Raw genomic sequence first — 25,622 nt, 5'->3', positions numbered from 1 at the left:
ACTTTTAGAAGTAACAGCAAAAAAAGATGTTGTTTTTATCAGAGGGGACTGGAATGCAAAAGTAGGAAGTCAAGAGATCCCTGGAGTAACAGGCAATATGGCCTTGGAGCACAAAATGAAGCACGGAAAAGGCTAACAGAGTTTTGCCAAGAGAACGCACTGGTCATAGCAAACACCCTCTTCCAACAACACAAGAGAAGACTACACATGGATATCACCAGATGGTCAAAACCAAAATCAGATTAATTATATTCTTTGCAACCAAAGATGGAAAACCTCTATACAGTCAGCAAAAACAAGTCCAGGAGCTGACTGTGCTAAGATTATGAACTCCTTATTGTCAAATTTAGGCTTATAATGAAGAAAATTGGGAAAACCACTAGACCATTCAGGTATAACCTAAATCAAACCCTTATGATTATACAGTGGAAGTGAGAAATAGATTTAAGGAACTAGATCTGATAGACATAGTGCCTGATGGACTACAGATGGAAGTTTATAACACTGTACAGGAGGTAGTGATCAAGACCATTCCTAAGAAAAAGAAACTCAAGAAAGCAAAATGGTTGTCTGAGGAGGCCTTACAAAGAGCTGAGAAAAGAAGAGAAGCTAAAGACAACAGAGAAAAGGAAAGATATACTCATTTGAATGCAGAGTTCCAAAAATTAGCAAGGAGAGATAAGAAAGCCCTCCTCAGTTATCAATGCAAAGAAATAGAGGAAAACAATTGAATGGGAAAGACTAGAGATCTCTTCAAGAAAATTAGAAATAAAAATGGAGCTTTTCATGCAAAAATGGGCACAATAAAGAACAGAAATGGTAAGGACATAAAACAAGCAGAAGCTATTAAGAAGAGGTGGCAAGAATACACAGAAGAACTGTACAAAAAAGATCCTCACGACCCAGACAATCATGATGGTGTGATCACGCACCTAGAGCCAGACATCCAGGAATGTGAAGTCAAGTGGGACTTGGGAAGGATCACTACCAACAAAGCTAGTGGAGGTAATGGAATTCCAGTTGAGCTATTTCAACTCCTAAAAGATGATGTTGTGAAAATGCTGCACTCAATAAGCCAGCAAATTTGGAAAACTCAGCACTGGCCACAGGATTGGAAAAGGTCAGTTTTCATTCCAATCCCAAAGAAAGGCAATGCCAAAGAATGCTCAAACTACTGCACAATTGCACTCATCTCATATGCTAGCAAAGTAATGCTCAAAATTCTCCAAGCCAGGTTTCAACAGTATGTGAACTGTGAACTCTCAAATGTTCAAGCTTGGTTTAGAAAAGGCTGAGGAACCAGATATCAAATTGCTAACATTCACCAGATCATCGAAAAGGCAAGAAAGTTCCAGAAAAACATCTACCTATACTTTATTGACTATGCCAAAGCCTTTGACTGTGTGGATCAAAACTAACTGTGGAAAATTCTTAAAGAGATGGGAATACCAGACCTGCCTCCTGAGAAATCTGTATGCAGGTCAGGAAGCAACAGTTAGTACTGGACATGGAACAGCAGACTGGTTCCAAATCAGGAAAGGAGTATGTCAAGGCTGTATATCATCACCCTGCTTATTTATCTTGTATGCAGAGTACATCATGAGAAATGCCAGGCTGGATGAAGCACAAGCTGGAATCAAGATTGCCAGAAGAAATATCAATGACCTCAGATACGCAGATGACACCACCCTTATGGCAGAAAGCGAAGAAGAACTAAGGAGCTTCTTGTGAAGCAGGAGAGTGAAAAAGCTGGCTTAAATTCAACATTCTAAAAACAAAGATCATGGCATCTGGTCCCATCACTTCCTGGCAAATAGATGGGGAACCAGTGGAGAGTGACAGACTTTATTTTCTTGGGCTCCAAAATCACTATAGATGGGGACTTCAGCCATGAAATTAAAAGATGCTTGCTCCTTTGAAGAAAAGCTATGTATAATCTAGACAGTATATTAAAAACAGAGACATTACTTTGCCGACAAGGTCTGTCTAGTCAAAGCTATGGTTTTCCAGTAGTCATGTATGGATATGAGAGTTGGACTATAAAGAAAGCTGAGTGCTGAAGAATTGATGCTTTTGAACTGTGGTGTTGGAGACTTTTGAGAGCCCCTTGGAATGCAAGGAGATGAAATCAGTCAATCCTAAAGGAAATCAGTCCTGAACATTCATTGGAAGGACTGATGTTGAAGCTGAAGCTCAGATACTCTGGCTACCTGATGTGATAAACTGACTCACTGGAAAAGACCCTGATATTGAGAAAGATTGAAGGCAGGAGGAGAAGGGGATGTCAAAGTATGCGATGGTTGGATGGCATCACCGATTCCATGGACATGAGTTTTAGAAAGCTTCAGGAGTTGGTGATGGACAGGGAAACCTGGTGTGCTGTAGTCTATGGGGTTGCAAAGAGTTGGACATGACTGAACTGACTGACTGAGTAGTGATCAGCAATGAGACCAGAGTACAGAGGAGTGAGAAAAGAAGGGAGAGAGGGCAAACGGACAGTAGGAGGAACAGTGATAGTTTGGGCAAAGTGAGACAGAGAGAGAAAAAAGGAAATAAGGGCAGAAATGGAGAGAGAGGGGGAAAATATAACAAAGGGCAGAGATGGAGAAAAACAGGCAGAGATGGACAAATGTCAGAGGAAAAAATAGAAACTAAAATGTCACAATAATTTCTGTCCCTTTGGAGTTCTGCTGTTTGGCTTTTCTTGGATTCCTGCAAGAACACTCTGTGTCCATAATAACATTTGTTCCCTCCTGATCTCTTTTCTATGGGTCAGTTTAAATGTAGACCCTTTCTTCTCACCAAGAGGGATCTCTACAGAATAGCCCCCATTGTCCTGAGCTTGCTGTTCGCAATCCCCTACTCCCTAAATATTTGGGGCATCTTGTCTGAATTCTATTTGATCCTCACTATAAAACTAAATACTGCTGCTGCTACTGCTGCTAAGTCACTTCAGTTGTGTCCGACTCTGTGCCACCCCATAGACGGCAGCCCACCAGGCTCCCCTGTCCCTGGGATTCTTCAGGCAAGAACACTGGAGTAGGTTGCCATTTCCTTCTCCAAGGCATGAAAGTGAAATCGAAAGTGAAGTTGCTCAGTTGTGTTTGACTCTTAGTGACCCCATGGACCCCTGGAGCTTACCAGGCTCCTCCATAAATACATGGCCCCCTATATCTTAGCCTATAGAACATCACAGCAGTACCTCCAAGGATCTGTCCTGTTCTGAAATTTTACAGTTTGTTGACTATAAATCTATTCTTTTTGGTGGCTCTAAGCTCAATTCTAACCTCATTGAATTTCATCCAATCTTCTTTCTATACCTGCTCCTTGCCTTATTATCAAACCTCTAAGTTCTCATACAAATCATTCAGGAAGTAGGTGCTATTTTATTGGCTCTGCTGTGTATAGATGGGTATCGGCTCAACCAAATTTACCAAATGAAAGGAAATATTGGTTATATGGATTTCCCTGGTGGCTCAGACGGTAAAGCATCTGCCTACAATGCAGGAGACCCAGGTTTAATCCCTGGGTCGGGAAGATCTCCTGGAGAAGGAAATGGCAACCCACTCCAGTATTGTTGCCTGGAAAATTCCATGGACAGAGGAGCCTGGTGGGCTACAGTCCATGGAGTCACAAAAAGTCAGACACGACTGAGCAACTTCACTTTCTTTCTTTCTTTTCTATTGGTTATACATCCCCATGGTGCCACAATATAGACAATGATTAGTAAACAAATCTGTAACCCCATAAATTGTGACTAAGCTCCTTCTTGCTTTGGACAAATGTGTGACTATCTTTTTGACAAATGACTTTCTGATGCTGATACCATTGTTGCAAGCCAGCTCAGAAGACTGCGGAAATGCTCCCTTCCCACGTAGTCCAGAAGAGGCCTGCACTAGTAATCCAGGCAATACATCAAATCCCTGATTACATTCAGGCTGTCATTTTAAAATATGAAACTGCCATGCTCTAGAGACATTTTTTTAATTGTACTATTTAAATGCTATCTCCTATGGAGATTAGTTTATACTTAATTCATACTCAGCCCTGAGCTGAGCAGCACACAGCATGGTGGAGAGTCCTGGCCTGAGGCACTCAGTGTGCCACTCCATCTGGGTTGCTGTTAATTGAACATAGGTGGCATATGTTTTGAGGGCCAAGGCAATCATACCTCTATAAATAACAGCATTATGAGTTTCTGATACTTCTGGGTTAAAGGAGCTTCTGTATAATGCTACTTCATAACAATAACTTTACTGAGTCAAAGAGGGGAATACTTTCTGTGCCCACTGTGAACAAACCTAGACACAATACAGAAACCTAGTGTATTGAAAAGCAGAGACATCACTTTGCCAACAAAGGTCTGTATACTCAAAGCTATGGCTTTTCCAACTAGTCATGTATGAATGTAAGAGTTGGACCATAAAGAAAGCTGAGCGCCAAAGAATTGATGCTTTTGAATTGTGGTGCTGGAGAAGACTCTGGAGAGTCCACTGGACAGTAAGGAGATCAAACCAGTCCATCCTAAAGGAAATCAACTCTGACTAATCATTGGAAGGATTGATATTGAAGCTGGAGCACCAATACTTTGGCCACCTGATACAAAGAACAGACTCATTGGAAAAGACTCTGATGCTGGGAAAGACTGAAAGAAGGAGAAGGGGACAACAGAGAATGAGATGATTGGATGGCATCACAGATTCAATGGACATGAGTTTGAAAAACTCTGGGAGATAGTGAAGGACAAGGAAGCCTGGTGTGCTACAGTCCATGGGGTCATAAAGAGTCAGACATGACTGAGCGATTGAACAACAACAACCCACTGTGAACCTGAGATTCAAAGAGGTTGAGGCATTTCCTGGTGGTTAAGAAGCATGCTGAATCCAGAAGGGCTCTGGAACTTAGGTTTATAAACTTTAAGTCCAGAGAGTTTTTTTTTTTTAATATAATATGAAATTACTCAAGTCAGTACTTCCCATGGACCCAGTACAGTGCTTTGCATATAAGGAAATGGAAGTACAATTTAACTGATACCCCACTAAGCAAGTGGAGCTGGTTGTTCAGACAATACACGAGTAGAATGTTTAAACACCACTGCCATGTCTATTCAACATCACCATGAATAAATGAGGGCATGTCCACACTCCTACCATAGGCATTGCATTGACTAGACTCTTTTTTAAATTAACTCTTTACTCTAGTGGTTAATACCAGTCAAAACAAGATAGCCAATACATGCCTGCTACTGCCCCTCCAAGAGCGTGTCAGTGTGACATTTTGTGTTCATTTCCTCTGTTAGAAAAAATGAGGCACCATGGATCAACTATAGGGTTCTCTAGAAATCACAGTATCAACATATAACATATAATCTAAGTCTCCTAACCACAAAATTTCTTATTCAGTAAAGGGGCAGACAATACTGCCATTTTCTCTCTAGAATCCACTGGAGAGACTGACTGCTTTTCCTCTTGAGGGAATGGTTTATGATAAGCATAAACATTTCATTAACAGTAGCACAGGAAAATAAAATAAAATGTCATAATTAATTATGTAATGATCAAATACATAAATTACTAGGATCCAAGAGCAAAGATAATGAGCACCTTAGATTTACATAACATTATCATTTTCAAAGTTTTTATATATATTAGCTTAATTAATGCTCATGTGATCTTTTAAAAATTACACATTTACAACCCCTACTAACCCACATTTCTGCAAGGGCTTAATTGGTCATGCCTCTTTTCCCTGTAAACACTCTCCAGAGTGCCCCATTCTAGAATCACACATTCCATAGCTTTTGAAGATTAAAATTTCCAACTTCTCTTTTTAACCCACGGTAAGAGAGGTAGAATTAAAATTGAAATCACTTAGCATTAATCTCTTGAGGGCATCAAAGTGCCATTAGTGGAAGAACAATTAAGCTTTCAAGCAAAAAAAAAATTTGAAAAATTACTTCATTTGCATTTTTGTCTTACCAGCTTGTGACTGCCTTGTTGGTTCAGGTCAACTGCATTTTTTCTGAAGGAAGAATTTAAATGTGGGTAAAAACAGACCTCTGTACTTCTACTTGTATCTTATTTTTTATTTCACAATAGGGGGCTCCTTTGTAGACTTGACTGTACTATAACCTGTCTAAGCTTTGATTTTTTCATCAATAAAATGAAGGAGTTGAATAAAACCATCTCTCAATATTTCACTCAATTTCAATTCTCAAAGTCTTATTTCAGCAGTACTTCCTTCCTATAGCACCTTGTTCATAAGACTAATCTTGGCCTCATTATTTAGACTGGAACTTTTTCAGTATTAAAGTATTACTGCTATGTTTGCTCCTTGGCACAAAGGATATGATGTCACTAATGTTAATCATTGTAATAATACAACTGCCATTTTGAATACGCTTAACAGGTAACAAAAGCTCTATATATATTATCTCAAGAAATATATCAATCCTATGAAGTGTGTATTATCCCAGTTTTTCATATTAGAAAAGCTAAAGTTCAGAATTTAAACAAATTGCTCCAAATGTAAGCTAAAGTCACACCATTAATAAGCCATCCTATTTTCAGAACCTCAGGACACGTTTTTACACTCCAGTTCACAGGGCAGAACTGTCAGGTTAGCGGGAGGCATGGATGAGTTCATCTATGACATGTATGCATTTTTCAAAATCCGCACATAAATTCACCATGAACTCATTTCCTCCTGCCAAAGAAAGCCCCTTACAAAGAAAGATAAGTTTGTAATTTTCACACCATTTTCATGGTAAATGAAAACATGCACAGGTAGATTCAAAATAGTATTTCTAGAACCAACGATACAGAACATCAATAATAAAAATGGAATCTTTGCGTTCAGGTAGCTGACAACAAAATTAATTACTGTTGAAAATTTAGACATTCATATTTTACATTCTAGAAGGAAAGAAACAAAATATTTGTGAGCATAGTTTCACTTACAGCTCATAAATATTGATGGAGAAGTGAAAATAATCAAAAAATATATATATATGTACAGCTGCTGCTGCTAAGTCGCTTCAGTCGTGTCCTACTCTGTGCGACCCCATAGACGGCAGCCCACCAGGCTCCCACGTCCCTGGGATTCTCCAGGCAAGAACACTGGAGTGGGTTGCCATTTCCTTCTCCAATATATGTATAACAGGGTACAATAAATTTAAATTTCCTCTTCCTTGTAAAGACAACTGTTTAAAAAGTACATATATTGTTGTTGACAGTATGCGGTGTCTCTTATCAAAAGGAAAACCAAGCATACAGTAAATTATATGAAAAACTGCCAATCAGCATATCAAAAACTCATATTTTAACTACCTATTTCAATATACTCAGCCCATGAACCATGAAGTTTTCTGACCTGTCCAGTGGGGACAAACACTATTCCTGACGTGAATGAGCACTGGACGCTGTCATATCTAGTTCTTTGGGTTGGAACTTATCTTGATTTGGGGCAGTTTTCTCATTGCATGTATGCATCATTACTCAGATGATTTGTCAAACGGGGCCCTTTGCAGGATTAGAAAACTAGACTATTTCTACTACAGCATTTTTGTAGTAATGTCTGTCCAATGCTGTCGACATAATACTACAGCATTAGGATGCCTTATTTAAAAGGTTGGGGACTGCTGCTTTGTTTCATAGATTGCAATTAGAAACCTATGGATCACATATATCCAGATGCTGTACGCTGTTTCACGTGTTCTGTGTTGGCTCTCACACTATCTTATTTTGTTCTGCTAACCAATTAAATTCAAAGTTCCAGACTTTCTATTCTAGTCAAGAAGGAGTAAGAGGGACTAGAGATACACTCTTATATGAAAAGTCAAAAAGTGAGCAAAATATTTGAAACATTATTTTTCAATATACTGAAGATTTGTCAACAGCGATTGCAAGAAGACCAAAAAAAGAAAAAAATTAACAAGGTGAACCTCACCATTACTTCAACTAACTTCCCTGAGGGAATTTCCAGGCCCCTGTGCAAAGACAGGAAAGCCAGGTACAGTCCACTGGACTCTCTGAGTTAGGAAGACAGAGCTGAAAATTTGAGGAAACCAAAGCAGTTAGAAGTCACAGGGCATACTATCAAAAAGAAGAGAACTGAACTGAAAAAAACAAAAACAAAAACAACTTCCAATCTGCTACAGGCTCATCTTGAGCAATCAGTTGAGTAACAAGTGCATGCATGTGGTAAAACTACCCAAGGCCAGGTTAGAAGCCATCCTCAAAATGATTAGATGTCACAATGCCCAGCACTCACCAAGGCCAGAAGTAGTGCTTATGTCTACTGCACAGATAAGAAAAGTTTATCATTCATGAGTCAGTTGGCAGAGGATATGGCAAAGTCTTGCTTCAGCACTGAGGAGTAATTAGCCTGAAGTTGAGTGCTGTTTCATTTCCACTTAATAAATTTTGAAAGCAAGACCTAAAGAACTAAAGGGTTTCCATGTAACTTAACTACATCTCAGAACAGAGCTCAGGGATATTTAGAGGATGTTAAAAGTATTCAGCAACCAACAAGGTAATATTCACAAAGTCTGTTATCCAATTTAAACCATCAGGCACAGGAAGTGGCAGAAAAACATGACACAAAACAAGGGGAAAAAATATCAATCAAAACTAACCAAGGATGGACACAGATGATAGAATTGGCAGTTAAGGGCATTAAAACAACTGTCATAATAAGTGCATGAATCAGAAAGTTAAGTACAGAAGGACAGTATCGGAGGAATGGGAAGACAAGCCACAGATAGGGAGAAAGTATTTTTAAGACATACATGTGATGAAAGTCTAGTATCCAAAATATTCAAGGAAATAATAAAATTCAATAATAATAAACGACTTGATTTAAAATTGGGCCAAAAACCTTGACACCTCATCAAAGAAAATGACAAGGATGGCAAAAAAGCAAATTAAAAGATATCCCATAAAGTATGTCTTAAATGAAAATCACGGTATTAATAAAACAACAACAAAGTATCACTACACACCCATCGGAACAACCAAAATTCAAAATGCAGAGAGGATATGGAGCAAGAACTATTACTGACTGCTGGTGAGAATGCAAAATGGTATAGCCACTTTAGAAGACAGTTTGTCAGCTTCTTACTGAACTAAACATACTCTTATCATATGATCAAGCAATCATACTCCTTGGCATTTACTCTAAGGAGCAGAAAACTTATGACCACAAAAAACCTACATTATTTATAGCAGCTTTATTCACAATGGTTAAAACTTGGAAGTAACCAAGATTTTCTTCAGTAGGTGAATGGATAAATTCAAGATAATATTATTCTAGTACATCAAGACAAATATTACTCAGTGCTAAAAAAGAAATGAGCTATCAAACCATGAAAAAAAAACACAGAACTTTAAATGTACATTAATAAATGAAAAAAGTCAATCTGGAAAGGATACATACTGTATAACTAAAATAATAGGACCTCCTAGAATAGGCAAAATTTTGGAGACTGAACTGAAAAGATCAGTAGTTGTCAAGAATTGGTGGAGTGAGGAGTAACGAACAGGCGATGAGCAGAGGATTTTTAAGGTGGTGAAAATATTGTGTATGATACATAATGATTATACATTTGTCCAAATATATAGAATATAAACACTATGAGAAATTTTATGTCTCCTATGAATTTTGAATAATTATCTTGTGCCAGTGTAGGTTTATCAATAGTAACAATACACCCACACTCTGTTGGGAGATGGTAATAATAGAGGGAGGCTATGCATGTGTAGAAGTAGAAGGCATATTGGGAAATCCCTACATGGGCTCTTCAATTTTCCTATGAACTTCACCTCCTCCAAGTACACCTTAATTTTTAAAACAGTTAAGTAGAGTTGCTGAAGATGCAAAGACTCAATCGGAACTTCCTGATATGGAAACTAAAACATCTAAGATGAAAAATACAGTGCCTTGGATTAAGAGTAGATTAGACATTACAGAAGAAGAAGTCACAGCAACAGAAATAATTCAAAGGAAACACAGAGAAAGGAAAAGGACTGGGCGGGGCGGGGGGTGGGTAGAGCATCCATGGTCTGTGGGACAACTTCAAGAGGCTTTATATATGTGTAAGTGAAACCTCCAAAAGACAGAAGCAGAAAGAATATTTGAAGAAATAACGGCCAAACTTTTTCCAAATTTAAAGTAAACTTCAGACTCATAGGCTCAAGTAGCTCAATAAACCCTAAGCACCAGAAACACAAAGAAAATTAAACCATGGCACACCATAATCAAATTGTACAGGTGAGTAAAGAAAACAAAACTTTAAAAGCAGTCATGGGTGTGGGGGATAACATGTACAGAGGAACAAAGAAGACAACAGATTTCTCATGAAAAAATAAGAAAGCAACAAAAACACAAAGACAATGGAACAATATTGTCCAAGTATACTTTTCAAAATGACATTTAGAATCAAACAATCATCTCAGTATGCAGTAAAAGCTTAGACAAAATGCAGTATTGACTTCTGATCAAAACTCTTAGCCTACTGGAAGTAGAAGACTGCTGTCTTAAGTGGAAAAATGGCACCTACAAGTAGACAGGTAATATCAGAGTTAATCAAGAAAGGAACCGCTTCCCTCTAATATCAAGAACAAAGCCAGGATGTCTGCTTTTATCATTTTTACTTGGCATTATACTGGAAATCTTAGCCAAGGGAGTAAAGCAATCAAAACCATCCCAGGCTTCCCTTTGTATGGAAAAGGTGACGTTGATTAAAACATACCCATCGAAATAATTAAAAGGTTCTAAAATATATAAAATAACTTTGAAAAAAGAAAGAGTTGGACAACTAGGACTACCTGATATTAAGACTTCATTTATTACAAAGTAAATCTTTATGATATACTGTATGATATACTGTATATCAAGACTATGACATACTGTATAACATAGGAAACTCTACTTAATGCTCTATAATGACTTACATGGGAAAAGAAGTGTTGATATATGTATATGTATAACTGATTCACTTTGCTGGTTTTGAACTATCAGATTTTCAGTTTCTCCTACAAAATGAAGCTCTAGCAGCACTGCACCTACAAGACTGCGTGGCAAGGAGATTTTCCTGCTCGTGAGTCACTTGCTCTCAAGTTTGCAACAGTGCCTTTCCCTCTGCTTTATGGTCCTTACCCTGCTTTATTCACTTACTTGACTGCCTTAGGAATAAGAATTTTTGACTATCAATCAATTTCTTATCTTCTGTTAACAAACAAAGAGATAGTAAAATTGTTTCTCTCAGTAGTTTGAAGGGAGAAGTCACAGAAAGCTCTTAACACTCTCACTGGTACCCTCTGTTATTAGGTCCCAACTCATTTTCTACACTTGTTTCTTAATACTTCCTAAGCCAATATACACATGAAACTCTTATTTCATACACACCATTTCCCACGTTCCCAAACAATCTGTATGTGTTGTGTTTGCTTACTTAGCATGTAAAGGAGATCCATGTTTAAACCATGAACAAAGAAAGAAGGAAAGAGAAAAGCATCGTTTACTTTTAAACTCATAGATTGGGATTTTCATTTCCAACAAATGGTAACTGGAAGTCATCTTATCTCTCTCCAAGGAGTGACAGAAAGAAAAGAACCTTTGACAGAAAAATGATTCCTTGCTGTTTGGTACAGGATATAAAAGGTTTAAAAATAAATGACCCACAGAAAATGAGAGATTCTAAAAGTTATCATCAACCATTTCATCAGTATAGGCTGGTATGGGTATGATAAACCATGTGATGCTCAAAGTCTTTCTACTGTTTTCAGTCATAAATCTTCAGATGTCAAGATATTGCTGAATCAAGCCTATAAATCCCTCACTATACTGGGTCAACTCAAGTTACAGATCATGCTGTAATCATTTTTTTTTTTCTCCTGCAAACTAACCCCAGCTGTGCCACCTTTTTTGTTTGTAATATTATTTTTATTCACTTGCTTCTCAAGATGAGGAACAAATAATATTATAAGAGTATTAAATAAGTTCACAATATCAGTTCACAACATCTTTTTATAATTCCTGCATAGATACAATTAAAACATGAGATAATTATTGCTCATATATTTTGCATGCTTGTAAATTTATCCTCAAATATTTCAATATTTTAATAGTTTTCCATTATATACTTACAAATAAAACTTTTCATCCCATACTGGATTCAAGTTTCCAAAAATGGTTTTAGTCCTTCTTTTGTTCTTTCCGACTTGAACTGTAACATACGGGTCACTAGACCCTGTTTTGTCTTTTGCCTGCAAGCCTTGTGCAGAAACCACTGAAACAAACCAAATTCAATCTTTTAGTATAAGTATTTTTGCAGAAACAAAAAACTGATAATGAAGGAAACGTTTTCTATTACTTTGTCCTTTGCGTTTGTAGACACATCCCCATTGCTTTCACTCTCATGAAAAGCAGGATTTAACAAAATGTTTAATGAAAGAATGAATCACGCAACATTAAAATCTTTCTTTGACTAATATTTCCTTTTGCCTGTAATGAACAGTAGCTGTAGACATACATCTACATATATTTATTATCTATATACTCATATGTCACTGCATGCATGTATAGACAAATGAGAATGCACAAACATTAAGCCGATTAATTCAGTAAATATTTTGAATTATCCAGTGTAGTTCAAAGTCTGTGATTTAAAATGTGTTTGTGTATATGAGTTTACTGTCAGCATTAAAGAAAAGCTTCTTAATTTTGCCTTTTGAATACAATATGAGTGAGTTAAGAGGCTTGGTAAATATTAACATGATAACCTATGCAGCTGCTGTTACTATAACGAGCAACTTCAGAAGTTCAAATTACTAGACATCACTATACTCAAATTGCATTGAGTCAAGGATCAAATGGATAAGGGGTATTGATCCAGGAGTAAGTAAAATATTTGTCTTCTCATTAAGAAAAACTGACTAAAGAGATTATTGGCTACTTTTGTCAGGCAGCAACAAAACTAATCTCTTGTAAACTGCCGGGTACTGACAAATATATTATAAAACAGAACTTTCTTCCTCTCGAAGAGCTTTTGATTAGAATGAGACATGGACTGAAATGACTTCAATTATCTACCATACCATTTAGAAATTTGAAGTTTCAATTAAACTTCAAAGTTGACAAGACTGAAAAAATCTTTATTTTGCCTATAACAATTATTAGCAGTGATTTCTAACATATATAAAAATCTCAAAATGGAATACAATTTTTCAAAAAGACTTATTTTTACCTGTAATGGTTATTTTTGCTGACCACTTAGACGTCCCATCCAGTACACTCTGTTTGGCTGCCTTTGTGTACTGCACAAAATCTTCTTTAGAAATCTGAAACATTTCCTGAATTACTTCAAACACCTCTGGCCTGTTTGTCTCCCTGATCTTCATTCTTTCTTTCATGGCTGTAATAATGGTTTGAGTCTTATCTTCTGCACCATGCTTAGAACTCTTTTCTGCTGCTCCTATAATAGAAAAATTGATGATGACGTAAAGACACATGAAGCTCTTTTTCATAGACCAAGAGAAGGAGGGTCAGAAAAAAAGGAAGAACATGAGAATGAATGAATGCTTTAATTCTCAGGAGTCAGGGTAGCTTTTTCAGAAAATATCAGGAGAATAAGCACCATGCTGAGATTCAGAATGACTAGCCCTTATGCTACTGTAGGTAATGGACATCCACGATCCCAGGGATTTTTAGTTGTATTACTGAACTGATTCACAGCTGTGCAAATATTTGATTTGAATTTTTAAAAATAACTTTCCAAATCAAAGGAACACACAGAATTAAATGTGTTACATACAACACATATTTACTCACTGGGTAACCAAGACAAAGTTGAGAAACAGATACATACGGCAAATGTCACTCAGAAATCAACATTTCAAATACTTGCATTCACCTAAAGTGCCTGATTATTTTTAATTCATGAAATTTATCGTAATTAAAAGCTTACATTTTTGCTTGCAAAATGAAAACTACCACTATCCATTAGATTGAAATATACGGTGAGATTTTACTTGGAATGAAGGTGATTCTATTTAAAAAGGATTCAGAAACCAGTGGGCTGCACCATCCCCACATCATGGGCCACAGACGTGAACTCTCATTCTATGATATGGCCACAGTTTTAAACAGGCTGAATTTTTACTTTCTACTCAAAAAGTAATTTTTTTACTTCTAGGACATTATTTGTTATGATTGGTCTCAATCTGCTGGGCTATACACTATCTTTGTGTTATAAATTCTTGTTAACAAATCCTGACAGTGAAGAATTTCCAAAAGGCAATCTTTGAGTTCCTCAGCTTCTCCAACCACCAGCCTGATAGTCTCAATGCTCTGTGTGGCCTCTGGGTTGCTCTGTATTCCACGAGCAAACAGTGGACCTTGATTCTGACTCTCAAGGTTCCTCACTGAGTGTGAAGTAGGAAAGTAAAAGACCACGTATCAGGGTCCAGAGGGACTGTCGCTGCTGAAACCAAACACTTTTTGGTACAGAAGTAACTGAGATATAACGAAAAGAATATTGTGGCTATAGGTAATTCACTTCAGTTGCTCAGTCGTGTCTGATTCTTTGTGACCCCATGAATTGCAGCATGCCAGGCCTCCCTGTCCATCACCAACTCCCAGAGTTCAACCAAACTCATGTCCATCAAGTTGGTGATGCCATCCAGCCATCTCATCCTCTGTCGTCCCCTTTTCCTCCTGCCCCCAACCCCTCCCAGCATCAGAGTCTTTTCCAATGAGTCAACTCTTCCCATAAGGTGGCCAAAGTACTGGAGTTTCAGCTTCAACATCAGTCCTTCCAAAGAACACCCAGGACTGATCTCCTTTTGAATGAACTGGTTGGATCTCCTTGCAGTCCAAGGGACTCTCAAGAGTCTTCTTCAATACCACACTTCAAAAGCATCAATTCTTCAGCACTCAGCTTTCTTCACAGTCCAACTCTCACATCCATACATGCCCACTGGAAAAACCATAGCCTTGACTAGACTCACCTTTGTTGGCAAAGTAATGTCTCTGCTTTTCAATATGCTATCTAGGTTGGTCATAACTTTCCTTCCAAGGAGTAAGTGTCTTTTAATTTCATGGCTGAATCACCATCTGCAGTGATCTTGGAGCCCCCAAAAATAATCATTCCAATTTTCATCTCCATGACTATAAATACTGCCAAACTTGTATTATATTTTTTGAAATACTGTATTTATGAAATAGGCATACTAATAGCTCATTAAATTGTTTAGAGATTGAATGTGATGATTTATCTACACAATTCCAACCACAAAGGATAGCTTCATTAATGTTCTTTGAATCTACTTCTGTAAATGTTATGCACCTGATTTAAACATGGAAACTAAAACTAAAAGGGAAGATCAACTATGAACTTTCCTTATAATAAAATCATATAAAATTTAACATCAGTATTTTAGTGAACATCCTCATTATTTGAAAATATAACTTTTGTTTTCTAAAGTGGAAAATATGCATTCACAGTAATCAAGATGTAATTAAAGTATGGTAAAAGAGATGCATATTCTATTGGTAGAAAGAGCAGTTTCCCTCTCTTTATATATTTTTTAACCTTTGAGAATTTAAACAACATATTTAAAAAAGAATACTAAAAATTAACATATTCCATTTAAGATATAATTTGAAGGGATATTCTTAATGCCATAGTGATCTGTTAGGACATGCCCTAGAATAACTACACATTTGTGAATTATGTATCTTTAAGCATTCTTGTCATTTGTTAATAATGGCTTGGTTCCACAGAGCAAAATTCTCACAGAGCAAAATTAGCATAGGCTAGACGACATAGTTGCAACTCTCCAAAAGAGATATTTTACTTCAAGCATTAGAATAATCATTAAATAGAAAAAAAAACCACAGTGACTTGAAAAAGTCACCTGCAAGATTCAAAGTGCCTCAAAAGTTTGGTTTTAAAGGTGATTCGAAGAATGTCCAAAGGGTTAGAAGCATCATTAAAATATTAGCTTCCCCCAATATTTTATTTCTAAACAACTATGCTTGTTATGTCTATTAATGCCCTCAAAGCTCTAGAAAAGTATGTTAAAGTCCTCAAAAGTTAAATGCATTAAATTTTGGGTTATTTTTCTTATTCAGGCAGAGCCAACTGACCGCCATCCACATAATAAATGTTCATCCCAATAATAATTACCAAATTCAAGGCTCGAATGTCAAAAGAATTTTCTTTCTAAGAAATCAAACTTCTGTACTTTACAACCACTACTTAAATTCTCTTGAAGAATCAATTAGGAAAGCTTGACAATTAACTTTGAAAGAATTCACCAATGCTCTTGATGCTGGAGTAGAATATCTACTCTAATATGTACAGACGACAGACCCATAAATTGCAAAATCACCAATCTTGGAGAGCAAATTAGTAGAGACTTACGTTTGAGCCTTTTATCTATTATTTCTAGAAAAGATACATAGCTTTTATGCTTTTGATCTGAAAAATGATTCAACTTTAGTTCAGGGATACAGACCGATTCATAATTTTTGTAACTCATCTACAATGACTTTTCATTGCCCCATCATTTATTGAACCCACATATCTCATCTTATTTTTCTAATGAAACTATTTCTTAAATAAATTTCCAGCTCTTTGGTTTATTGGTTTATTCTTTTCCTTTGGGCTTATTCTGTTTATCTCAAAGTCATCAGAGACAAACAGATTTGTATTTATATGAGTCTTCCTTCAAAGTATATGGTAGAAGATCTAGCAGCTTCACTGAAATACAGTAATAAATCAACCAGAGATCAACAATAAAGATCAAAAGAGACATTACACAATGAAAGCACTTTGTAAAGTGTAATACATTATCCAAATGGAACTCATCTTTGTTACTTTTAAAAACACTTAATTGACAGATCAGAAAATGCAATTATGCACAAGACTGCACAACCTTAGACAGAGGCGGGCTTATCTCACATGATGCCCTTACACCTAATTTAATGGAACAAAGCCAATTAGCTAGAAACCTTCATTTTTCTTTCATTTTTATTCATTACTCAAAGCATCTAAATTTCATATGAAAGTAACAGTTTCATCATTTTTATATGGTGATTTATAATTTCAGTTTTCCTTACAAATAATTACCTATATGTATGTGACAAATGCATCATCCCACCTTGGCCCCAGTCTCTTCTCTTTCCTATTTTTTCAACAGCTGTTCTAAAACATTTTCCCTCTCCATTACTCTCTACTCTCAGCATATGATATTATCTTTTCTTTAAAAGAAATCCTGGCTTTCTAAATTCAGTGGTCACATTTTCTTCCCTCCCTCATGGGGGAAAAAAAAAAAAAAAGCCAAACTTGATTTATAGCATTTGCAGATTTCTGTGCTGTAAATATTCCTAACATGGCTGATTTCAAGCAACTGCCTCACAGAATTCTTCAATATTTATCAACCGACACTGATGCAGCTACTTCCGTCAGTATTGGTTTTACACACACACACACACACACACACACACACACGTCTTCTACATCCTAGTCTTTAAGGCCAACTTCAGTTAAATGTGTATTCCAATATTACACTGCTTGGAAAATAAGACACTCAATAAAGATAAAATGTTTATTGGGTGAATCTAAAGGAAAATGATTACTATATTTGACTATTCAATTTGGCCCTGGGTTTAATTTAATGTGCTATAAACTTTTTGCACACTATGACCATAAGCCCCAAAATACTGGAAGAAACAAGAATGAGTTGCTATGTAAAATGCCAGACATTCTTTGTCATATCTTATGAAGAGACAAAATACACTGGGTTCTTAGCTTCAGATTTGGGATTTTCAGAAGACAAATGTGTGCCCACCATTATAAAAGCAGAATTTGGTTGGCATATGTACTTCATGCACTTAATAACATAAAGCAAGGGCATACATTTACTTTTTTGTAAATCAAGAAAACTACTTTTAAATAAGACCAAAGAGCATAGCACTCATGGTGCTGTGGTTACAGAAGGAGACAGCTTTCTGTTTAAATTCTGATTTGCCACTTACGATCTGAACTTGGGCTAGTTAATTATTTCTGTAAGCTTTAGTTTTATCATCTGACAAAAAGAAGGAAATGATATTACTGTTTTCCTTTACAGGGTCATTGTAAGGATTAAACGAGATACTGATACAGTTTCAATAGTAATTCAATAAGCATAGCGATTTCAGGACAAAGGTGAGGGTATAGCATTTATTAAAGAATTTCACATTAACAAGGAATTTTAGGGTTTTGCACTTCACCTGCCCCATGAAGCAACTCCTTGAACACTTTGCCCTGGACAGTGTCATGCTCAGCATCTGCCAAGGCTAAATTCTCTATAATTGTTCACTAGATTGGAGTCCAAAGACAACAGAATTCAAAGAGACTATAGAAAACAATAATGATAACAAGAATGTTAATAGTAATTTATTATTAACATCCATTAACCCTTTACCTGCATTTGAAGCTAATGAACCCAGAGGGTACATATAACCCTGCACTCAGGATCTGATACTGAGCCATGTGTCTCCCTAAGAGTGTCTAATCTGATAAACTTTACTGCTTTTACTGTCTTTACCAGTAAAATCATGTAGGTGGACCTGCTTTTGACGTCCCCGCTTTCCTCTCCCATGAAATCACATAGGTGGGCATGTAGTTGGCATTTCCTACCCTTTCCCTTTAGCTGCTTTAACAACCAAGATAATCTTAACCCTCCTCTTTTACCATGCCTTCAATCTTTCAAGGAACAGCCCTGCGACTCCCTCCCCCGTCTTTAAGTCAGCCACCTCCTTTTCCTTGTAAGATCAAAGCCACACACTCCGCATGATTTCTCCCACACAACAAAGGACTGATGTTTAACAGGAGGGTAACTGGAGGAGCACAGATCCAGCCTAGCATCATTTCCCACCCCTGGAGGTGGGGAATGTGGGCTGCGAGCCCCCTTTCCAGGAACTGCCACCTTCTATAAAGTGACTTCACTGTCATTAAACCTACAGCTCCAAACAAACAGAAGCAACCATTCCTGCCCTCTCCACTAGACGAACCCCACCAGATTCCACCATCCCATTTTTAGTAAATGCAATCTTTCAGAAGAAGTTTAGAAACATTCGTGTCTCAAAATCCTCCACAAAGTCAGGAATGCACTCTCACAATGTATCTCATGAGCATTATTTAGATATTTGCTTTCTCAAGATTTCCCAATCACTTCAGAGTCTAAAACTATTTATAGAGATTAAGGGAACAAATAAACTGTAAAGAAAAAAAAAAAAAGGCAGGGAAACTTAAAAAACATTTTTACTGTGTAAGACAGAACTTTTTGGTCTCACCACTTAGCTACATAGATTACTTCAAATCCTTTTCAAAAAGAGAAAGAAAGAAAATGAATAGAAACAAAAAATTAAAAAAAAATTTTTTTTTAATTTCGTTTTCTCTATTTTTAAATAGGCTTTGACATCTAGAAATTTGGCTAACACAACTGGTTCACGCTGTGGCTAGAAGCTGTCCCATGCTCACCACTAGGCCGTTTTGCTCTCCAGCTGGGTGTAAGGACTCTTACAGGTCACCAACCTTGCACATGGTCCCTCTTAAATAAGACCACTCTGTAAATTTTTCTAAGCACAGTTGAAAACCAGGTCACCATGTGATCACAAAATACCAAACATCCTCCTCCACATATGAGTGACTACTGCTTCTTTACTAAATTCAGCTATTAGTCTCTGCTTTCTTAGAGATAAGATTTTTTTCTTTTATGTACACAATAACAGGATTGTCCTCACTATAAGGCAACACCTGATTCAGAAAAATCCTCTCCTTTTAATACTCTGTTACTGAGATAGCCTGTGGTTCACCCTGGTGTGCATTCTCCATCAAAGCCATGGGTAATAAACTGAATTTTTAAAACTACAGGAGTGTTCTCAGTGATCTTTAACTGGAGAGCATTGACAGGTTTTATTAATCCTTTTCACATATATGGAAAATGGTACTCAGAGAGGTTTTAGAAAACTGTTACTAGTGACAGGATTAGAAGCCAGATCTTTGTCAAGTAGTTCAAGACTCCAAAAAAATACATATAGATAGATAGCCTTTTTTCTTAGGTTACATAGAATATTTCTGTTACATTGCTGCTGCTGCTAAGTTGCTTCAGTCGTGTCCAACTCTGTGTGACCCCACAGACGGCAGCCCACCAGGCTCTTCTGTCCCTGGGATTCTCCAAGCAAGAATACTGGAGTGGGTTGCCATTTCCTTCTCCAATGCATGAAAGTGAAAAAGTAAAAGTGAAGGCACTCAGTTGTGTCTGACTCTTCGAGACCCCATGGACTGTAGCCTACCAGGCTCCTCTATCTATGGGATTTTCCAAGCAAGAGTACTGGAGTGGGCTCCCACTGCCTTCTCTATCTTAAGTGAGGCATATTCACCCTTTTTGTACCCCCACGTACCCTGAAAATGATCCGTTATGAGGCTATTCCTTTGGATTAAGAAACTGATCACTGTATTAAAGTAACTTAACTATTGATTCCACTTTTATCCAAATTATCTTATCAAATCATGTTCTATTTAGTATTGAAAAGTCAGTGTAGTGAGTATGTTGTGGCTGGAGACAGAGACGATAGAGAGTGAGTGAACCTCAAGCTCGGTGTGTTGGCCATAGAGGGAAGTCTTAGGGAGTCATCCTGAAAGAGAAGGCCTAGGAAGCCAAGGTCTGGGCAGCATAGATTGTCTAAAAGACAGGGAGAGGAGGAAAGCACTAGAAATAAAATTCAACAACTTTCCATTTCTCCCTCTAGGGGTCCATTTTGCATGTTTCTTTATAATTAGGAAAGATCACTGGGCTAGGAGTTCAGAGACCTTAGTTGTAACCCTACCTATGTTATTCTTTTTTTTTTTTTTTTTTTAACAAGATACTGAGCTGTCTGCATTAAGTAAAATCAGTAGCTTGGATTCTTCCAATTCATGGATCTCAAAGGTTCCCCTAATGATCTATGGTTCTATGGAAGAATGATCTCTAAACTATTTCATGCTATTTCTAAGTGTGCTCTCAGGTCCTTATTTGTTGCTTCCGAACATTTATTATGTAGTTAGCTGTGCTTACACATGTGCTAAATTATGGGGAAACAAAGACTGGTCTCCACCCTAAAGCAACAAATACAAAGCTTCCTAAGTACTGATTATGTAAACATCCTTTATATAATTGCTATTGACAAAGCAAAATGTCCAAAGTTTCCAAGATATGTGTTCACATTTATTTACCTAAGTTGTAGAAAATATGTCTGAGACCAGGGACAACACTGATAACATTTTTTCTAGATCTGAAAGCCCAGAATAAAGCTCCCACCCACAGTAGCTGTTCATACATTATACAAATAACATATGTCTTAAGATAGCATGGTTGCAATATGTGGTAACACAAATACAAAAAAAAAAAAAATCAGTAGTTTGCAGACAGGAATGCACTAGCTAGATTTTGTGAATGTTATGAATTCACAGTGGCTAAGCATTAGTGTACATAAGCTTAACATAATGTTAGTGGGAAACACTGAACAAAATAATACATCTCACAAGATGCTGCTTTCATGAACTCTTGATGAAATGCTTTCTCTTTTTATGCAGATACTTGAAATTTCTAGTTAGGAGCTAAAACTAGGTAGAATTTTTTTTCAGTGGGACTCTGGGATTTCTTTTTTGGAGATGTGTAAGAAAGTGCTGGCCAACTAGGTTAGGCTTCATGGTTAGTTGCATATTTTTCTGATTTTGAACTTTTTTTCCCCACTTTAAAAAGATAATCAAGGGAAATTTTTTATGCATGATATCTGTTTTACATATGTCTCACTCCACATACAACCTCATCCCAACCAACATACACTTCTTTTTTTCACGTTTTCCTAGTGTAAAACTGCCACCATAACTATTTGGACAAGGTCCTTATGGGTTACATTGATATCCTTCAGGGTGACACCTCCTAGAATAATAGAAATAAAAACAAAAACAAACTAATGGGACCTAATTAAACTTAAAAGCTTTTGCAGTGCAAAGGAAATAACAGAAAAGATTAAGAGACAACACTCAGAATGGAAGAAAACAATTGCAAATGAAACAACTGACAAAGGATTAATCTCCAGAATATATTAGTGGCTCATACATCTAAATATCAAGAAAAAAAAGCCCAATCAAAAAATGGGCAGAAAACCTAAACAGACATTTCTCCAAAGAAGATATACAGATGGGCAATAAACACATAAAAAAGAGGCTCAACATCACTAATTATTAGAGAAATGAAAATCAAAACTACAATAAGGTATCACCTCGTATCAGTCATAATCGCCATCATCAAATAATCTACAAACAATAAATGCTGGAGAAGTTGCAGAGAAAAGGGAAACCTCCTACACCATTGGTGGGAATGTAAACTAATACAACCATTGTGGAGAACAGTATGGAGATTCCTTAAAAAGCTAGGGGAAAAGTCTAGCATATGACCCAGCAACTCCACTACTGGACATATAGTGTAAGAAAATCACAATCCAAATATATACATATATATATACACACATATGTATCCCAGTGTTCACTGCAGCACTATTTACAATAGCCAGGACATGGAAGCAACCCTGACATCCACTGAAAGATGAATGGGTAAAGAAGATGTGGTACATATGCACAATGGAATATTACTCAGCCATAATAAAGAACTAATGTGAATCAGTTCTAGTGAGATGAATGAACCTAGAACCTGTTATACAGAGTGAAGAAAATCAGGAACAGAAAAACAAATAGAAAGTTCCACAAAACAACTTCTAATGCTGACGGAAGACACAAGGCACCCAGAAAGGCAGCCCATTCTCTTTGAAAGGAGGTAGGACAAAATATAAAAGATAAAAAGAGAGACAAAAGAGTTAGGGACAGAGACCCATCCCAGGGAGGGAGTCGTGAAAGAGGATAAGTTTCCAAACACCAGGAAACCGCTGGGTCTGTGGGGAGTTTTGGAATCTCAGAGGGCAACATAACTGGGAGAAAAACAAAAACAAAAAACCACAGATTATGCACCTAACCACAACTCCCAGTGGAGAAGCAGCAGCAAGCAGGGGCTGAAGAGGGAGACACAGGCTGCATGCTTAGGGTAAGGACCAGGGCTAAATGCCCTGAGGACAATCTGAGAGAGCTAACATGAGATAGCAACCCAAACTGTGGGATAGCGGGGGTCAGTGGGGGTGTGGGGGGGTGGCGGGGGAGGTGGAGAGAGAGAGAGAGAGAACTTTCCTGAGAAAAGCTATAAGGAACAACCTGGCCTGCTCACAGAACAAAGGACCAAGTGAATACCAGAGGAGAGCTAGCCAGCTGCAGGCCGGCCCCTCCCCCGCTGGAGGCAGAGAGGCAGGCAGGTGACAGCCAGAGCCGGAAAGAGGGGCAATCTCGGCCCCAGAGATGGCATCCTCCACCAAACTGTGAGCAGGCTCCCAGTTGCTAACCAAGTCTTCCTGGGATCCTGGACGGTTGACATGGGCCAGGAGGGTTGCAGTCAGAGATCAGCTCTGTAAAGGAGACACACGGCACCCCTGAGATGGTGCTTCTGCTGTGCACCCAGGAAACCAAGGGGCTGGGACCAGGGAGGCAATAAGATGCACCACCCACCTGGGAAGAGTGTGCTAAACAAACACCTGGTCACCTGTGCTACTTGGACCTGGGAAGGGCACAAAACGCAGGCCCAACCAAGTCTGTGCCTTTGTGGAGTACCTGAGAACCTGGACCTGAGTGGCTTAGACTTGGGAAGTACACGAAACCCAAGGCCCACTTAGGACAGTTCCCCTGCAGAGCAACCTGGAGCCTGAGCAGTATAAACTGGGAAAGCACACACGCCATGTGTGGGGGCAAACCCAGTGTGGCCCGGACACCTCAAGCACTCCCCACACACACCAGTGATATTTGTTTGCAGTGTTCCTCCCTTTGCACAGCACAACTGAACAAGTGAGCCTAAATAAGTGACCACCTTCACCTCCTTGTGTCAGGGCATAAGTTAGATACTGAAGAGACTTGCAAACAGAGGAAGCCAAAATAAACAAAGAAGAAGGAAATGCTTTGGAAGTGACTAGGTGCAACATACTAAAACCCTGTAGTTAGCACATAGGAAGGGGCCTATAGACCTTGAGAAGAAGTGTAGGCTGGAACAAGCAACTATCTGAAACTGAACTGACCCCACACTGCCCTCAACAGCTCCAGAGAAATTCCTAGATATGTTTTATTATTATCATTTTTTAATTTAAAATTTTAAGTTCTTTATTACTCCTTTAGTTTTCATTTTTATAACCTACTATTACCTTGCAAAAAAGGACCCTATTTTAAAGCAATTTTCATATATATATATATATATATATCTTATAATCTTTGTGACTTTTTTCTAATATTGTATTTTTGAGAGTCTAACCTCTACTCTAGATTTTTAATCTTTGCTTTTTGGTTCAGTTCAGTTCAGTTCAGTCACTCAGTCGTGTCCAACTCTTTGCGACCCCATGAATTGCAGCATGCCAGGCCTCCCTGTCCATCACCAACTCCCGGAGTTCACTCAGACTCATGTCCATCGAGTCAGTGATGCCATCCAGCCATCTCATCCTCTGTCGTCCCCTTCTCCTCCTGCCCCCAATCCCTCCTAGCATCAGAGTCTATGTGTTATCAATTTTGCACCTTTAAGAATCCAATCTTCAGTGGCCATTTTTACTTAGGAGTGTAATTACTGGCTTGATTGCTCTCTCACCCTTTTGACTCTCCTTTTTCTCCCCCATGTCACCTCTATCTCCTCCCTCCCCCTTCTCTTCTCTACTTTCAACTCTGTGAATCTTTTTGGGTGTTCTGGGCTGTGGAGAACATTTAGGGAACTAATTACTGGCTAGATCTGTTTCTATCCCTTTGACTCCCTCTCTTCTCCTTCTGATCACCTCTATCTTCTTCCTCCTTCTTCTCTTCTCTATGTAACTCCATGAACCTCTCTGAGTGTTCCAGACTGTGGAGAGCACATAGGGGATTGATTACTAGCTAGACTGCTCTCTCCCCTTTTGATTCCCCCTCTTCTCCTCCTGGTCCCCTCTATCTCCCTCTTCCCTCTTCTCTTCTCCATGTAACTCTGTGAAACTCTCTGGGTGTCCCTCACTGTGGAGAATCTTTTCACCATTAACCTAGGTGTTTTATCATTGGTGCAGTATGGATGGAGAAGTCTTGAGGCTACTGTAAGAATAATACTGAAAGCCTAAGGCAGGAGGCTTAAATCCAAAACTTGAAAACACCAGAAAACTCCTGACACCAGGGAACATTAATCGACAAGAGCTCATCCAAAAGCTTCCATACCTACAATGAAACCAAGCTCCAACCAAGAGCCAAAAGTTTCAGAGCAAGACATACCAAACTAATTCTCCAACAACACAAGAATATAACCCTGAGCATTAAAATACAGGCAGCCAAAACTCACACCAAACCCACAGACAACTCAAAACTCACTACAGGACATTTCATTGCACTCCAGAGAGAAGAGGCCAGCTCCAGAACATCAACGTAGGCCTCCCTAACCAGGAAACCTTGACTAGCCACTCATCCAACCCCACCCACAGGGAGGAATCTCCACAAT

General features: G+C 38.0%; 1 protein-coding gene across 1 annotated transcript in view; it reads right to left on the bottom strand.

Moving 5' to 3' along the window:
* The window catches only part of UNC13C (unc-13 homolog C), a 692,819-nt gene that overhangs the window by 355,686 nt on the left and 311,511 nt on the right, over positions 1-25,622 (bottom strand). Inside the window, exons 10-11 of the mRNA XM_040226553.1 lie at positions 13,247-13,474; positions 12,148-12,289 (exon numbers count right to left, since the gene is read on the bottom strand). Of these exons, the coding sequence (XP_040082487.1) occupies positions 12,148-12,289; positions 13,247-13,474 (370 nt within the window). The remainder of the gene's footprint in view (positions 1-12,147; positions 12,290-13,246; positions 13,475-25,622) is intronic.

The sequence above is a fragment of the Oryx dammah genome, unplaced genomic scaffold, assembly GCF_014754425.2.
Source record: "Oryx dammah isolate SB20612 unplaced genomic scaffold, SCBI_Odam_1.1 HiC_scaffold_26, whole genome shotgun sequence".
Classification (NCBI taxonomy): domain Eukaryota; kingdom Metazoa; phylum Chordata; class Mammalia; order Artiodactyla; family Bovidae; genus Oryx; species Oryx dammah.
The sequence above is the reverse complement of the archived record's forward strand: the minus strand, read 5'-3'. Positions and strand labels throughout refer to the sequence as shown.